Genomic DNA, 18,008 nt, shown 5'->3' with positions numbered 1-18,008 from the left:
TTATGCACTTCAAGAAAAAAGTCAAAATGTCGAGATTAATGTTGAAATACAATTTCGCGAATAAAGTCAAAATTTTGTGAATAAAGTTGACATGTTGAGGAAAAAAGGCGAAATTTTTATTCACGAAATATCGACTTTTTTCTCGAAGTGCACAATAAAAAAAAATCTTCCCCTCAAATATTTTTCTCCTGCATGGCCCTAATACTCTTCCATAGTTCCCTCACCCGTCAACGGGGCTGTATTTGTATATGTTTGGGAGCTTTTTTCCGCTTTATTTGAACAGAAACTTTGGCCCAACAGAACTTGTGCCTCCTCAGCTCTTCTGTCTTCTGCCGTAAATGTCCTGTAAGTCCTCTGAAACCCAACGAGCGCAGCCATGAAGACTCCTGAGGCCACGAGGCAGCGGATCTTCCACGCCACATCACTCATCATCAGAAAGGCAGCGGAGGTAACCATGACGACGCGTCACCAGAGGCTGCTCTATTTCCCTACGGCAGCAGCTGAACTATGACTGCAGTCAACAACGGCAACACGCCCAGCGTCAGCGCTGTGTGCTGTCTAAGGTAGAAGTCCACCTCCACTACTGACCGTGGTTCAGCACTGAGGTCACGAGACGATTCTCATCCCGCCTGAATGCTCGTCAGCAACCTTTCCATGGAAAGATTCCTCTCTCCCGGCGTCAATATGACACATCCGGTTGATATTATGATACCAGCCTTTATAACCACATATAGTGTAATGATCTGAACCCTAACCTTGTAACCTTAACCCCAACCCTTAACCTTAACTTTAACCTTAACATTAACTTTAACCCTAACCCTTAACCTGAACCCTTAACCCTTAACCTTAACTTTAAAACCTAACCCTTAACCTGAACCCTTATCTCTAACCCTTAACCCTTAACCTTAACGCTTAACCCTTGACCCTAAACCCTTAACCCTAAACCTTACCCCAACCCTTAACCCTGAACCTAATGCTTAACCCTAAACCCTTAACCCTAAATCTTAACCATAGCCCCTTAACCTGAACCCTTAACTTTAACCTTAACCTTAACACTTATCCTTACCCCAACCCTTAACCCTGAACCCTTAACCCTAAACCCCTAACCCTAAAACTCTTAACTCTTAACTCTTAACTCTAACCCCTAAACCCTTAACCCTAACTGTAAACCATTAACCCTAACCCTTAACCCTAACCCTTAACCCTAACCCTTAACCTTAACCCCTAACCCTTAACCCTAACTGTAAACCATTAACCCTAACCCTTAACCCTAACCCTTAACCCTAACCCTTAACCTTAACCCCAACCATTAACCCTAACCCTTAACCCTAACCCTTAACCTTAACCCCTAACCCTTTACCCTAACTGTAAACCATTAACCCTAACCCTTAACCCTAACCCTTAACCTTAACCCCTAACCCTTAACCCTAACTTTAAACCATTAACCCTAACCCTTAACCCTAACCCTTAACCTTAACCCCAACCATTAACCCTAACCCTTAACCTTAACCCCAACCATTAACCCTAACCCTTAACCCTAAATCTTAACCTTAGTCCTTAACCCCAACCCTTAACCCTTAACCCTAAACCCTGACACTTAACCCTAAACCCTAAACCCTAAACCCTTAACACTAACCCTAACCCTAAACCCTAACTGTAAACCCTTAACCCTAACCGTAAACCCCTAACCCTAACCCCTTAACCCCAACCCCAACCCTTAACCCTAACCCTTAACCCTAACTGTAAACCCTTAACCGTAAACCATAACCCTAAACTCTTAACCCTAACCGTAAACCCCTAACCCTAACCCTAACCCCTTAACACTAACTGTAAAATCTTAACCCTAACCGTAAGCATAAAGGAAGGAATTAACATTGAACTTCACATAAAGACGTCTGAAACTTGAGTCCAGATCAGAGCGATGAGATGATGAAACACAGTAAGAACCTTTATCTTTTATCAGAACAAAACTGTTAGACTTCAACAAACATTTACTGTTACCATGGCAACTGAAACACACTACGTCCTTTTCCATTTTTTTTCCCGCATAACACCGATGTCGGGATTTTAGAGCAACGCAGGTCCAGAGGGAGGACCAGCAGGATGTAGTCCCTTTGTTTCACTTTAAGAACAAGAATGGAACAGATTTGTAAATCTAAATGGATGGATGAATGGATGGATGGATGTTTTACTTTTTACTTCAGTAAAGTATAGAGGATGGATTATCAAAGGTTAGATTATTACAGCTTGATTATTTATATATTTCTTCTTGAATTCTATCATCGTTACCCTGTTTAATCCTGTTTGAGAAACCTATGTGTTGTTATCGACCAGGATCTGTCGTTCAAACCATATATTAATCAGGTTTTAAAAAAGCATTTTTACATCTCCGTAATATCGCAAAGATTAGGAAAATCCTCTCGCAGAGTGATGCAGAAAAACTAGTTCATGCGTTTGTATCTTCTAGACCAGATTACTGTAATGTGTTACTAGCAGGATGTCCAATTAATTTGCTGAATAGGCTCCAGCTGATCCAAAATGCAGCAGCGCGAGTGCTGACAGGAATCAGCAGGAGAGACCACGTCTCCCCAGTGTTAGCGTCGCTCCATTGGCTACCCGTAAAATTCAGAATCCAATTAAAAATTGTATTACTTGCGTATTAAGCCCAAAACAGCTTAGCTCCGCAGTATTTACAAGACCTGATAGTGCCTTATGTTCCTGGCAGAGCTCTCCGTTCTCGGAGTGCAGGTTTACTCGTAGTTCCTAGAGTATCTAAATGTAAATTTACTAAATGTAAAATATAAATTACTATGGAAACAACTTCCAATCTGGGTTAAGGAGGCTGACACCACCTCCACCTTTAAAACTAAACTTACAACCTTTCTTAAACCTCTAGTTAGTGTTTAGTAAACCTCTACTTAGTGTTTAGTAAACCGCTACTTAGGGTTTAGTAAACCTTTAGTTAGTGTTAAGTAAACCTCTAGTAAAGCCTATAGGTCCAGGTTTCTTCCCTCCTAAAGGGGAGTTTTCCTTGCCTTGTTATGTTTAAGTAATAATTGCTTGGGGGTCATGTTCATGTTCTGGGTCTCTGGAAAGATCTTAGAGACAACTTTTGTTGTAACAGATGCTATATAAATAAAATTGAATTGAATTTAACGCTTGGTACTGGTGTCGGCGAGGCTCCCCCTGGTGGCCACCAGAGGAGCCGCAGCCTGAGACTGAACAACGACAGGACTCCAGGTAACTCTGAAGCATCACAGCTTTTATTGGGTTTATTCCTGCAATAGTGCCCCCTGCTGGAGCTCACATGACGACCTCCTCCGTGGAGGAGCTCACCACCTTCCCGTCCACCACCTCCTCGATGATGACGATCTGCTTCTTGGTGGTGACGGAGGTGGGGGAGGTGACGGAGGTGGAGACGGAGGAGGTGGAGACGGAGGAACGGGCGGCGACGGAGGTGGAGGAGACGCTGCAGGGATGAACAGAACACAGAGAATAAAACAGAGTTCAGATCTGGACAGAGACGTTTATGATGGTGAAATTATGGGAAACGGATACAGAGATAGATAGACGGACGGACGGACGGACGGACGGACGGACGGACGGACGGACGGACGGACAGACAGACAAACGGACGGACAGACCCACCTGACACTGCCCTCCCCGTCCAGCAGTCTCCGGTACTCGGCGATCTCCATCTCCGACCGAGTCTTGAGGTCCAGCAGTATCTGGTACTCCTGGCCCTGCCGCTCCAGGTCGGCCCTCAGCTGCACCAGCTGCTGCTCCAGGGCCACCACCTGGCTCTGGTAGCCCTGCATGGCGTAGCGGCCCTGGGTCTCGGCCAGGGTGGACTCCAGGCCGGACCTCTGGGGGGGGCGAGAGGGAGGCGGGTCAGGGAGGACTGAGACACTTGGAGATGCTCACATTCTTTCAGTTCATTTTCATTTTTTTCTTAGTTATTAGCCTACATGTGTTAACGGTTGATGAAACTTTGGCTGAGCTGTAACGTTACAATTTCCAGCTTTAGGCTTCGTTATTGTCACTAATTTATCCATCAGGTCGAACTAGCGTTAAATATGAAATAGCCAAGTCAATTTCAAAACAAATTTTCTCTTCTTAAACAGGTAGCTAGCTCGTTTTTCCGCTCTAAAGTTGACATTAGTCACATGACTCACGTCATGGGAATCATTTATCACCTGTTAATAGAGTTTTCTCAATCATATATCTGTCCGTCCGTCCGTCCGTCCGTCCGTCCATCTATATATATATACAGTATATATATAGCCTATATATAATTTTTTTTTTAACTCCCACAAATTATTTTGGTTAAAATTGTCTTTATTTTTTTTTTAAGTTGGAGGACCCCTGCAGTACCTCCGGTTGAAGACCCCTGTTCTATACTAATTGGAGCCAGTGTCTTTGTTCCTATTGCTTTCCAGTTTGTTTTATTATTGATTTATTTGGATGAAATCATGTTTTTACCCACCATGCTGAGCTGCGCCTGCAGCTCGATCTCCAGACCCCGCAGCGTCCTCTTCAGCTCCGTGATCTCCGACCGAGACGAGTGCAGCGTCTCCGTGCTGGACACCACCTCCTTGGTGAGACCCTCCGACTGCCGAGGGACAGGGAACAAATTAAACTTCATATTTATAATGAAGAAGTCATTAAAGTTTCAACTACATGTCTTTTGGGTTTATTCATTGATGATAAACTATCTTGGAGAGAACAGGTTGGCATCGTCTGCAAAAAGGTCACTAAATCTCTTGGGATCCTGAGAAAAATAAGATATTTGTACACATTTCAGGTTTCCTTACATCATATTATACTATGATTCATCCATATTTAACATACTGTAATATTGTGTGGGCAAGTACCTTTCTATCTTATTTGCAGAAAATATTATTGTTGCAGAAACGTTTTCTTAGATTAGCAACTATTTCCAAAGCTGATGTTTCAAGTGCACTCTCTTCTTTTAATTGTAATTTTTTACTCGATGACATCAACATTCTTCAAATCTGTACATTTGTCTTTAAAGTGAATCATAACACTGAGATTATTTTGTTAATAACTCTCAAGTTCATAGTTATTCAACCCGACAGGTTAAGAAACTTCATCTTCCATTGTATAAAACATCCCGTGGTCAGTTTTCTATTAAATACTGTGCAGTTATCATGTGGAACAATTATGTACGTTTAATTGATTTGTCTTTGTCACTGTCCATGTACAAAAATAAACTTAAGAATGCTCTCTAAATCATTTGATTTAGAATAATAGGACCCCCTATTTTTTTCACTTTTTCCTTTACAGGAAATGTTCAGTTTGTGCATTTAATATGTAATTGTGATTTTTACATGTGTTAATATCTTAACTTTAGTATATTGTTTGGATGTGGTTTTCATATAAGACTATATAGGCTTCTAACCACTCCTCACACATATTTCTTCTTTTTGTTGTTTTGTTTTTTTTAAATATTTTCCTTATGTGAATTTTTTCTTCTGTTTTTTGTTTTTTCTTCATCCTTGTATTTGTGTGAAACATACGGAAGAGTATTAGGGCCCGGGCAGGAGAAAAATAAAGATAATATTTTAGAGGAGACATTTTTTTTTTTCATTATGCACTTCCAGAAAAAAGTCGAAATGTCAAGATTAATGTTGCAGTACAATTTTGAGAAAAATGTCCAAATGTCGAGAGTAATGTTGAAATACAATTTCGAGAAAAAAGTGGAAATGTCGAGAAAAAAGTCAAAATTTCCTGAATAAAGTTAAAATGTTGAGAAAAAACGCAACCACGTCTCCCCAGTGTAAGCGTCGCTCCATTGGGTACCCGTAAAATTCAGAATCCAATTAAAAATGTTATTACTCGCGTACAAAGCCCAAAACGGCTTAGCTCCGCAATATTTGCAAGACCTGGGGCCTCATTTAAAATGGAGTGCGTAGGATTCATACTAAAAGTGTACGTACACCCAAAACCCAAAAATGGCGGGCGCAAAAAAAAAAAAGGATCTATAAAACCATGTGCACGCACACCTGCACGCAATGTTCGCTTTATAAATCACAGTCCAGCTGGAAGGTTGCGCAGGTGAATCCGCCTGATATCCCGCCCTCTACACGCCCACTTTTTACCTTAAAAGGGTAATGCAAAGTAGTATTTGCATATGAATGAGCCTGCTGAGCATGCGCAGCGGCTTCCTGCAGCCTGTTTGGCGTCAGAATGAATGAGACGTGTCGAGCCACCGTGCCACTGAATTTCACTGAGATCTGAGATCGAAATGTTGTGGATGAGGTGGAGGACAGGAAAACGACATTATTTGGTGGTCACAGTAAAAGTAGAAAAAGTATATAAATAGTATAAAATAAAGCGAGTGAGTGGCAGCACGCCGTTGCTGCGCGGAACGCCGTGAGTGCCCCGGCGCAACAGGGGGGACATGTCCCCCCGTCTTTTCAAAATCATGTTTTTGTCCCCCCCACTTTTTACAGTTTAAAAACTAACGGTAGGCTCAGCCTGTAATTGCAAATCATCAAGACACCCTGTGCGAAAGCGATGCGAGAACAGCCCGCAGCCCTGCTCCCCCTCTTCCCCCCCCTCCCCTCAGAGCTGCTCAGGGCTAATTTATGGTTCCGCCTCACACCAACGCAGAGCCTACGGCGTAGGTGCGCGTCGCCGCGTACCCTACGCTGTAGGCTCTGCATCGTTTTAACGCGGAACCATAATTTAGGCTTACACCCGCATGTAAAGGTTTTACGCGCGCATAAAACTCATTACATATATGAAAAAAAATCTGTGTCCCTTTAGGGGCTCCGTAGAGCCCCTAAACGCTCTAGGGAGCCCCTCATTTGTTCTGTCCTAAAGCGGTGGGTGAAGAGGAGGTTCCCGGCGTGTCCTGCACCGCGGCTGCAGCAGCAGCACCAGAGTCCTGACTGACGCTGAGGTTCAAACACAGAGGGACAGGATCAGCGCTATTTTATTATAAGTCTGATATATGTTGTGATATGTGATGACATTATTAAGAGTATGACATGAATCTGGCTTCATTTCACCACCTGACCGCCTGCGTCGCCAGTTCCCCATGTCTTAAGTAAGTTCCTACGGCAGGGTCGGGGTTGCCGTAGGGATACGCAGATTTTTCGGTTAGTTTTTTCTTTTTAGATCCCAGCCTTTGCGTAGAAGGTGGCTTGCACATCTTTCAGGCCCTTTTTGTGAACAAGCAAGCTTTATAGATGAGGCCCCTGATAGTGCCTTATGTTCCTGGCAGAGCTCTCCGTTCTCAGAGTGCAGGTTTACTCGTAGTTCTTAGAGGATCTAAATGTAGATTTGGAGGGCTACCAACTTCCAATCTGGGTTAAGGAGGCTGACACCACCTCCACCTTTAAAACCAAACTTAAAACCTTTTTGTTTAGTAAAGCCTATAGTTAGTGTTTAGTAAACCTCTAGTTAGTGTTAGTAACCCTCTAGTTAGTGTTTAGTAACCCTCTAGTTAGTGTTTAGTAAACCTCTAGTTAGGGTTAGTAAACCTCTAGTTAGTGTTTAGTAAAGCCTTTAGTTAGTGTTTAGTAACCCTCTAGTTAGTGTTTAGTAAACCTCTAGTTAGTGTTAGTAACCCTCTAGTTACAGGCCCGGTTCTACGATGGTGCATAACTATGCATTGCACCCTCAGTTTGTGTTTGCATGCTCAGTTGAAAAGACGAAAAGAAAACTGACAAATGCGCGCGCGTTTAGCCTGTTTTATGGTTCCGCGTTAAATCGACGGCGCAGCCTACGGCGTAGGGTACGCGGCGACGCGCACCGTACGTTCACGTCCCTACGTATTCTACACCGTAAGCTCTGCGTTGGTGCAACGCGGAACCATAAATCAGCCAGTGTCCGTCACTCATCTGCTTCCAGCAGTTTCCTGCACCAGCAAGACGCTGCTCTCTGCTGCTCCGTTAACACAAAGTAACGATGGATATTCGGAAGTGATTCAAGCCAGCAAGTTTACAGGACTGTCTCAGAAAATTTTAATATTGTGATAAAGTCCTTTATTTTCTGTAATGCAATTAAAAAAACAAAAATTTCATACATTCTGGATTCATTACAAATCAACTGAAATATTGCAAGCCTTTTATTATTTTAATATTGCTGATTATGGCTTACAGTTTAAGATTAAGATTCCCAGAATATTCAAATTTTTTGAGATAAGATATTTGAGTTTTCTTAAGCTGTAAGCCATGATCAGCAATATTAAAATAATCAAAGGCTTGCAATATTTCAGTTGATTTTTAATGAATCCAGAATGTATGACATTTTTGCATTACAGAAAATAAAGGACTTTATCACAATATTCTAATTTTCTGAGACAGTCCTGTATATTTATGGTTATATTTATTTTTGTTGCTATGTTTAATTTTCTGTTGCTAGATTATCTGATGGGTGAGGTAGCCCAGACTAAATGTAGCATTTTCTTTGTTCTGCAGCAATATTGCTGCAATAAAGCATTTGAAATACACTTTAAATATTCTTGTTTTGCTAGTATCATTCCGCTTGAAATTATAGGAAAATGCATAATTTAGTGTTGAATAACGTGCCAGGCATGTGCACCCCCTCTGATCTGAGATGCATCGTAGTCATCATTTTCTGGAACCGGCCCTGTCTAGTTAGTGTTTAGTAAACCTCTAGTTGGTGTTCAGTAAACCTCTAGTTAGTGTTCAGTAAAGCCTCTAGTTAGTGTTTGTATCCATTATAAGTATCTTATAGCCATCATTGTTGTCCATCGTTCTTGTAGTTTGTTGTGCTGGTCTGCGCCCCGCCCCCTTTTTCTCTTTTGTGTATGTTTGCAGGCCAGAGCTTCAGGAGCTGTATGTTGACCTGCAGTCCCCTCTCTGATCATCCCACTGCTGCTTCCACCTGTGTGTGTAGATGTCTGCTATATGCTTGCTGACATCCTGGGTCTCTGGAAAAATCCTAGAGACAACTTTTCTTGTAACAGACGCTATATAAATAAAATTGAATTGAATTGAATTTAACGTCTGGTACTGGTTTTGGCGAGGCTCCCCCTGGTGGCCACCAGAGGAGCTGCAGCCTGAGACTGAACAACGACAGGACTCCAGGTAACTCTGAAGCATCACAGCTTTTATTGGGTTTATTCCTGCAACAGCGCCCCCTGCTGGAGCTCACATGACAACCTCCTCCGTGGAGGAGCTCACCACCTTCCCGTCCACCACCTCCTCGATGATGACGATCTGCTTCTTGGTGGTGACGGAGGCGGGGGCGGTCACGGAGGTGGAGACGGAGGAGGAGACGGCTGAGGTGGAGACGGCGGAGGTGGAGACGGAGGAGGTGGAGAGGGAGGAACGGGAGGCGACGGAGGAGGAGGAGATGCTGCAGGGATGAACAGAACATAGAGAATAAAACAGAGTTCAGATCTGGACCGAGACATTTATGATGGTGAAGTTATAGGGAACGTTTTCTCATGAAACAAAGTACCTGATAAATACAGAGATATATAGATAGATAGCTTCCCATTGAATAACAGGGGTGTGTGAATTATAGTGTCATTTCTGCACTGTAGGTGGTGTATGGAGCCAAGGAATAGATTTTATAAGGTGAGGCTGATCACGGGCAGGTGTGCTGGTTGCCGGTGATCACACAGTTTTTTGACCGTTTCACTTCGGCTTTGCATGATTGCAGTTTTTGTTGGTCTTGTTTTACTGATCTCATGCAAGTTATACAATATAAGTGCATGTAGTTCGTTGTTGACAAAGGAGCTTGTGTGTACCAATAAATAGCCCCTTTTTGAGCATCACAAAGGATGTTTGTGGACACTCATTCAAACAACTGACATGCTGCTCAAGGAGACGCGTCATCTGTTTCAGCGCCTCAGTGACTTGTAGGTTTTGTTTGGGTCAAATCAATTCAAGTTAGGCCTGTGTTGAAAAAATCGATTTTCTGATTCTAAATCGATTCTCATATTAATTCCTAAAAATCGATTTGTATGTCTAAAGATCGATTTTTTTTATTTTTTTCTTATTAATTTTTTATTTATTTATTTATTTTTTCATCATTACATTTTTGCCTGGTGACCTTTAATCCCAGTAGTTTTGAAAACTCCTGAACTAAATTAACTTTTCTTTAGAGAAAATGCTGGACATTTCAGCTTAAATTTCTAAATGTTATATTAGTTCAATGAAGTTCATATTATCTATATTTACTATAGCTTGTTTGGTTTCTCAGTTATCGGACACGGTTTGTCATGAAATACCTGAAAAATGCCGGGTGCTTCATGGCAAGCTGTGTGTCTGGTGACAGAATAAATCAGACAAGCTAAAATAATTTGTTTACTGCTTGAGCTGTTGCAATTTCTTTCTTTTTTTGCACTTTAAATGGATATTGAAATGCCTATTTGATATTGTTATTTATTTCTTAGTTATTTCACAATAATTATTGTGAAATTATTATTTCAATAGTTATTTTACAGTCATATAATCCAGGCAACACTAACCCAAATCAATATCGAATCGGATCGAATCAAATGGTGATAATCGATTCTGAATCTTAAGAATCGGAATTGAATCGATTCTTGACATTTGAATCGATACCCAGCTCTAATTCAATTCACAACATAGATAGATGGACGGACGGACAGACAGACAAACGGACAGACTGACAAACGGACGGACAGACCCACCTGACGCTGCCCTCCCCGTCCAGCAGTCTCCGGTACTCGGCGATCTCCATCTCCAGCCGGGTCTTGAGGTCCAGCAGTATCTGGTACTCCTGGCCCTGCCGCTCCAGGTCGGCCCTCAGCTGCACCAGCTGCTGCTCCAGGGCCACCACCTGGCTCTGGTAGCCCTGCAGCTGCATGGCGTAGCGGCCCTGGGTCTCGCCCAGGGTGGACTCCAGGCCGGACCTCTGGGGGGGCGAGAGGGAGGCGGGTCAGGGAGGACCGAGACGCTGGGAGATGCTCACATTCTTTCAGTTCATCTTCATTTTTTTCTTTATTTCATTCATTATAATTATTCATTATTCTTATGGCTTTAAAAAAAAAATGAAAATTACGATGGAGTATTAGGGCCAAACTAAGAAAAAAAAAGAAGGAAATTACGAAAATAAAGTCATAATAATATGAGAATAAAGTCGAAATATTACGAGAATAAAATCGTAATATTAAATATATTATAAATATATACATATAACTTCACAAGATGCTCAATATTCAAAATTTTAACACTCTTCCTGTTAGAGTTTTAATTAATTAACATTAACATTAAATTAACACTTTATTCTCGTAATGTTACGACTTTATTCTCGTAATATGATGACTTTATTCTCGTAATATTACGACTTTATTCTCATAATATTACGACTTTATTCTCATAATATTACGACTTTATTCTCGTAATATGATGACTTTATTCTCGTAATATTACGACTTTATTCTCATAATATTACGACTTTATTCTCATAATATTACGACTTTATTCTTGTAATATGATGACTTTATTCTCATAATATTACGACTTTATTCTCATAATATTACGACTTTATTCTCGTAATATGATGACTTTATTCTCGTAATATTACGACTTTATTCTCATAATATTACGACTTTATTCTCATAATATTACGACTTTATTCTCGTAATATGATGACTTTATTCTCATAATATTACGACTTTATTCTCATAATATTACGACTTTATTCTTGTAATATTACGACTTTATTCTCGTAATATTACGACTTTATTCTCATAATATGACGACTTTATTCTCGTAATATTACGACTTTATTCTCATAATATGATGACTTTATTCTCATAATATTACTTTATTCTCATAATATGACGACTTTATTCTCATAATATTACGACTTTATTCTCATAATATTAACGTCTTTATCCTCGTAATATTACGACTTTATTCTATTACGACTTTATTCTCGCAACATTATGACTTTATTCTCGTAATTTCCATTTTTTTTTTTGTCTTAGTTTGGCCCTAATACTCCGTCGTAGAAAATAGACTAAATAGACTGAAATAGATTTTTTGTAAGCATTACCCCAAACTTCAATGCAATAGGTCAGATATGGCACAATCATAGTGTTATATAAAATTTGCAATGCCTTGTTATCCAGTGAATCTTTTACTTTGTGTAACAGAGCTATTGTTTTTGATATTTTTACCTTTGTATGCTCTATATGTGATTTCCAACACAAATTCTCGTTGTTATTATGAAATTGTTTAAGAGTTTGAAGGGTTTTTCTATAAGATTCTACACTGGTGGTTTTTCTGTATTTGCAGGGTCAACTCCTGTTTTATGACTAGGCTGTTAAAATAGTTCAGATATTTAGTTTTTGCTCACCATGCTGAGCTGCGCCTGCAGCTCGATCTCCAGACCCTGCAGCGTCCTCTTCAGCTCCGTGATCTCCGACCGCGACGAGTGCAGCGTCTCCGTGCTGGACACCACCTCCTTGGAGAGACCCTCCGACTGCCGAGGGACAGGGAACAAATTAACCTTCATATTTATAATGAAGAAGTCATTAAAGTTTCAACTACATGTTTTTTGGGTTTATTAATTGATGATAAACTATCTTGGAGAGAACAGGTTGAGAGGTTGAAGTTTTTTTTTATTGTGCACTTCGAGAAAAGAGTCGAAATGTTGAGAAAAAAGTCAAAATTTCGTGAATAAAGTTGAAATGTTGTGAAAAAAGGCAACTTTTTTCTTGAAATTGTATTTCAACATTAATCTCGACATTTAGACTTTTTTCTCGACATTTAGATTTTTTTTCTCGAAGTGCACAATAAAAAAATATCTTCCTCTCTCAAATATTTTTTCTCCTGTATGGTCCTAATACTCTTCCGTAGAAACAAAATAAAAAATAAAAAATAAATAAAATGGCAGCAACGCGCTGACTCATGAAGCCTAATTTCATTCACGTTTGTCCTTCAAAAGACGTGGAGACACAAACATCTCCAGAACACGGTCCCTGCGGACCTGAATCCGTCCTCACCTTGGTCTGGTACCAGGACTCCAGGTCTTTGCGGTTCTTGGTGGCGACGGACTCGTAGTGGTCCCGCATCTCCTCCATGATCTTTGAGAGGTCCTGTCCGGGAGCGGCGTCCACCTCCACGTTCACCTCGCCGGTCATCTGGGCGCGCACGGCTAGCAGCTCCTGCACAGCAACGCGGTTAGCGGTTAGAGTCGGAGTGGAAGCTCGGCCGGGTCGTGACCCCTGACCCCTGACCTCCTCACCTCCTCGTGGTTCCTCTTCAGGTAGATCAGCTCCTCCTTCAGGCCCTCGATCTGCATCTCCAGGTCGCTCCTCGCCATCGTCAGCTCGTCCAGAACCTTCCGGAGCCCGGCGATGTCGCCCTCCACCGACTGACGCATGACCAGCTCGTTCTCGTACCTGCGGGAAACACGAGGACCTCAAACCTCTGGACGTAAAACTAGACGGACTAGATAGACGGACAAACGTACAGCTTTCATCGTGATTCACTTACTTGACCTTGAAGTCGTCTGCAGCTAGCTTAGCGTTGTCGATGGAGAGGTAGATGCTACCGTGAAGGCAGGTGGCAGCCTGGATCTGCAGGACGACAAGGTTTCAGTAGTTAGAAAGAGCTGAGAGCAGGTTTGATGAACCTGGAGGTCCTAGCTGAGGTCCTAGCTAAGCTCTAAGCTGAGGTCCTAGCTAAGGTCCTAGTATTTGTGTGTACTTTGTGTGCTGTGTCCTATCTGTGTGAATGTGCTCTGTGTTTTTGTGCCTTTTATGTTTTATGTTTCTTGGTTTTATCCCCCCCTGTAAAGCAAATTTCCCCTCTGGGGGACAATAAAATAAAATTGAATTGAATTGAATAGCTAAGCTCCAAGCTGAGGTCTTAGCTGAGGTCCTAGCTGACCCTAGCTGAGGTCCTAGCTGAGGCCCTAGCTAAAGTCCTAGCTGAGGTCGTAGCTGAGGTCCTAGCTAAGGTCCTAGCTAAGCTCCAAGCTGAGGTCCTAGCTAAGGTCCTAACTGAGGTCCTAACTAAGGTCCTAGCTGAGGTCCTAGCTGAGGTCACACACTCATCACACATTTCACCTCTGCCACAACTGGACTATCTGCTATTTTGCACTTAGTTCTATTTTAATACTAATGTGCTTTTATTGTCTGAGTGGAAGTGTGGTTGTTTTTTATGTTTTGATAATCTATCTATCTATCTATCTATCTATCTATCTATCTATCTATCTATCTATCTATCTATCTATCTATCTATCTATCTATCTATCTATCTATCTATCTATCTATCTATCTATCTATCTATCTATCTATCTATCTATCTATCTATCTATCTATCTATCTATCTATCTATCTATCAATCTATCTATCTATCAATCTATCTGGACATGTGAGACCTCTGGGACCTCTGGGGCCAGGTCCTGAGTGGAGGCTCCTACCTTTCCCTGCAGGTCTACGATGATGGCGAAGAAGCTGCTGTAGTCCCTGGCGGCCGGAGAGGACTTCTTCTCCAGGAACTCCCGGATCTTCCTCTCCAGCTCGGCGTTGGCCGCCTCCAGCTTGGCGACCTTCTCCAGGTAGGAGGCCAGGCGGTCGTTCAGGTTCTGCATGGTGGCCTTCTCGCTGACGGAGATGCTTTCGCCTCCAGCTCCACCTCCACCTCCACCTCCGACGCTGTAGCTGTAGCTGTAGCCGGCAGATCCACCTCCTCCAGCACCGCCACCGCCGCCGCCGAACGCCGACATGGAGGAGCCGGCGGAGGACATCCTCATCCGGGCACCCCCGATGGCCCCGTACATGGAGCGGCTGCTGCTGCCCATGTAGGACCCGCCGCCGATGGACCTGGAGACCTGGAACGTCATGGTGACGAGGATTGAGGAGGAGGAGGAGGCTGCTCTGCGGGCTGAAGCTGCAGAGGAGAAAGTGGTGGCTCTGGGAGGAGAGGATGCTTTATAGGGCGAGTGGGAGGAGGAGGAGGAGGAGGAGGAGGAGGAGACTGATCACATAACGACTTTAGGTGTGTCACGTGTTCCGCACATCCCGCAGGGTTCGACCTGCCAACCCTCATTGTGCCCGGGAGAAGAGGCGAGGCCAGAGAGAGGGCCAGTCCAGACACGGAGGAGGAATGAAGGCGCACCCAGCGGTCGGGGGTGACCCCTCCATGGGGGAAGCAGATGCCAGGATCCTAAACCACCTGGTTAACCTCTTAACTACATCTGTAGCAACAATGATGGACCAATTTCAATTTGCTTATAAGAGGAACAGACGTACAGACGATGCATTACTGACCATGCTTAATGCAGTCACACAACATCTTATGCACCCTAAAGGATATGTTAGGGTCCTATTCATGGATTTTAATTCAATGAAGATCCATATCCTGCTGAAAAGGGCTGCTAATCTCAAGGTACATCCCAGCCTAACTTGGTGGTTTAGGGACTTTCTTTCCTGTCGCCCACAAAGGGTTTGTGCCAGGGAGAACACATCAGAGCTGCTCACTGTGAGCACAGGTTGCCCACAAGGAAGTGTAGTGGGTCTGGAATAGCCACTAGTTATAGTTATCACATTAACAGACACCCCCTCTTTTTCATTTTAACATATGAACTTTTATTAGAACCCTTATGAACAAAAGCATTACCATTTTGCGCCAGTAGGTGGTGCTCTAACACCAGTGGGTCCAGGCAAGTAGTTTCTACTCTGCTCTGCACATGTGCAGAGAATAAACCTGCTGAGCAGCTGTAGCATGAGCTAACAATAGTTGTGTTTGTGTTTGGATCAACAGGTATGTAAAATGTATTAATTTGTACATTTTTGTTCGGTTAAACTATGTAACAACATATAATGAAGATACAAAGTGAAACTAAGCATGGTAGAATGTTGAAATATGTACTTTATCGTCGAAGTTTATGTCGTTGCCGTCCATGTAGGTCGGTTGAGCCAGAGTGAATGTGTACATGTGTGTGTGAACAGTTCCGACCATAAACGTTACTGAGACTTTTCTGGAAGTAATTGGTACGGTATTTACAGTGTTCTGTATTCTGAAATGTGAATATTAAGTGCATGTGCAGAGAATAAACCTGCTGAGCAGCAGTAGCATGAGCTAACAACAGTCGTGTTTGTGTTTGGATCCACAGTTGCAGTTGTTAGCCACACCGTAGCTCAGCCGCTCAGTGCCAGAGACCCCTAGCGCCGGTAACAGAAGCTTACTGTCCCCTGTGTTATTCTCGCTTTTTACTAATGATTTTATAATCAACGAGCAATGTTTTAAACTAATTAAGTATGCAGATGATATGGCCTTGGTTGCCCTGTTACTTAAGTCAGATCCACATGGCGTAGATGCCTGTCTTGCTCACACTGTGGCACTTGAAGGGTGGTGTCACACTAGCCAGCTCAAAATGAATGTAGGCAAGACAAAGGAAATAATCATGTTTAAACCTGATATTACTAGACTGCCAGTCTCTGGAGGGCCAACTAATAGAAACTGTGGAGAACTTCAAATATCTAGGCACAGTTGTAGACTCCCAGATGAGCTTCTCTGGAAACACAGAGTATATTTAGGCCCTGTCCCAATCCCCCCCTAGTCCTACTTTTCAGCCCTACCCCTAAATTTTGCACGTTCCCGTGAGGGTAGTGGTGTCCCAATTCCTCTTTTCACCTAGGGGTAGTGAAGAAAACTAGGGTAGTGGCTAGGGGATTTCCGATGCTCACTAGTTGATCTAGGGACAGAAAAATTTCCCAGAATGCTTTTCGTCGTCATTTGCGGACTGAATCAAAAAAAAAAACATGGTGGACATTTCTTATTTTTTAGTGAATAGGCCTAAAATCAATATTTTGAGTTAGTTTTTTGCATAAAAATGCATTTTGATTAAATTTCTAGCGAGAAATATATATTTTACTTTCATAATATTCACTCAGTGAATGTACATAATCACTCGTTTGCCCAACGCAGAGCCTACGGCGTACAGTAGGTTACGCGGCGACGCGCGCCGTACGCCGTACCCTACGCCGTACCCTACGCCGTACCCTACGCGGTACCCTACGCCGTAGGCTCTGCGTCGATTTAACGTGGACCCATAAATCAGCTCCTGAGCCGGCAGGCAGAAATCCCGAAATTTTTCGGAGCAAATTTCTTAACAGGCGTAGCTACAACTATTAGATTTCATCTATTAAACCAACATTTATCTTCCTAAATGATTTACTTCAGCCAGCGGTAATTCTCCACAGAGCTGCAGGTTTCTCTCCCGGGACGACGGCGCAGGTTGACCCGGCGATCACGTCTGTACTCCGGCTGCTGCTGCTGCTCCCCAGGGCCGGCGGCTCTTCTCATCTCCGAAAACGTCGAGTCAAATTTCTTAACAGGCGTTATTTGGATAAACTGAGCCCAGGTTGGGAATCTTAACGGTTACTTTTACGCTTGAAAAAAATATTAAAACTTAATAAAGTGGCATATTAACTGCGCTACAGCTGAAATTAAAACAGCTTTTGGCTCTCAGCTTCCTGATATGGTGTGACGTATGTGCAAACGTAACTACGCAGTCGCTTACGTACCCGAACGTAAACCACGCAGTGACGTAGCAAGCTAAATTTAGGGGTGGTGCTGAAAAGTAGTAGTAGTAGGTGTATTGGGACAGGACCCTGGGAAGATTACAAGTGCCCTACAATCTGTGGCTTCTTTTTTTAGGGATAGTGATAGAAAGTAGGGCTAGTGGTAGAAAGTAGGGGGTGTATTGGGATTGGCCCTTAGTCAGCAGGTCTTAGAACTTGTGTATAAGACCATGAATGAGAGTGTCTTGACATTTCACCTTTCTGCCTGGCTCGGTCACCTAAACTGTGAATTCTTGAACAAACTGTCTAGGAGTGTGTCAATGGCTAGCAAAATCATTGGCAAGCCCCAAAAGGCTTTGTGCCTGCTGTACAAGAAGAGGGTAAGGAGGAAAGCTCTGAGCATCGCCGCTGACGGCTCCCGTATAAGAAGTCTTTTGTCCCCAGAGCAGTCAACATTCTTAAGCTGACAGAATGATCGACTGCATGACGGGGGTGG

General features: G+C 42.8%; 2 protein-coding genes across 2 annotated transcripts; both read right to left on the bottom strand.

Annotated features, from left to right (window-relative positions):
• Positions 1-3,241: 3,241 nt before the first annotated feature.
• LOC133422761 (keratin, type I cytoskeletal 13-like) lies at positions 3,242-5,119 on the bottom strand. The gene is made up of 3 exons (XM_061712840.1): positions 4,487-5,119; positions 3,649-3,866; positions 3,242-3,469 (listed from the first exon to the last, which is right to left on the bottom strand). The coding sequence occupies exons 1-3, from the start codon at positions 4,643-4,645 to the stop codon at positions 3,304-3,306; spliced, it is 543 nt and encodes a 180-aa protein (XP_061568824.1). The 5' UTR covers positions 4,646-5,119; the 3' UTR covers positions 3,242-3,303.
• A 3,965-nt stretch (positions 5,120-9,084) lies between these two features.
• LOC133422760 (keratin, type I cytoskeletal 13-like) lies at positions 9,085-14,903 on the bottom strand. The gene is made up of 7 exons (XM_061712839.1): positions 14,407-14,903; positions 13,476-13,558; positions 13,225-13,381; positions 12,983-13,144; positions 12,334-12,459; positions 10,661-10,884; positions 9,085-9,354 (listed from the first exon to the last, which is right to left on the bottom strand). Exons 1-7 carry the CDS (start codon positions 14,827-14,829, stop codon positions 9,147-9,149), a joined length of 1,383 nt encoding a protein of 460 aa, XP_061568823.1. The 5' UTR covers positions 14,830-14,903; the 3' UTR covers positions 9,085-9,146.
• Positions 14,904-18,008: the final 3,105 nt, after the last annotated feature.

This window comes from Cololabis saira, chromosome 21 (assembly GCF_033807715.1).
Source record: "Cololabis saira isolate AMF1-May2022 chromosome 21, fColSai1.1, whole genome shotgun sequence".
NCBI lineage: Eukaryota > Metazoa > Chordata > Actinopteri > Beloniformes > Belonidae > Cololabis > Cololabis saira.
Note: the sequence above shows the minus strand (reverse complement) of the source record. Positions and strands in the feature narration are given on the sequence as shown.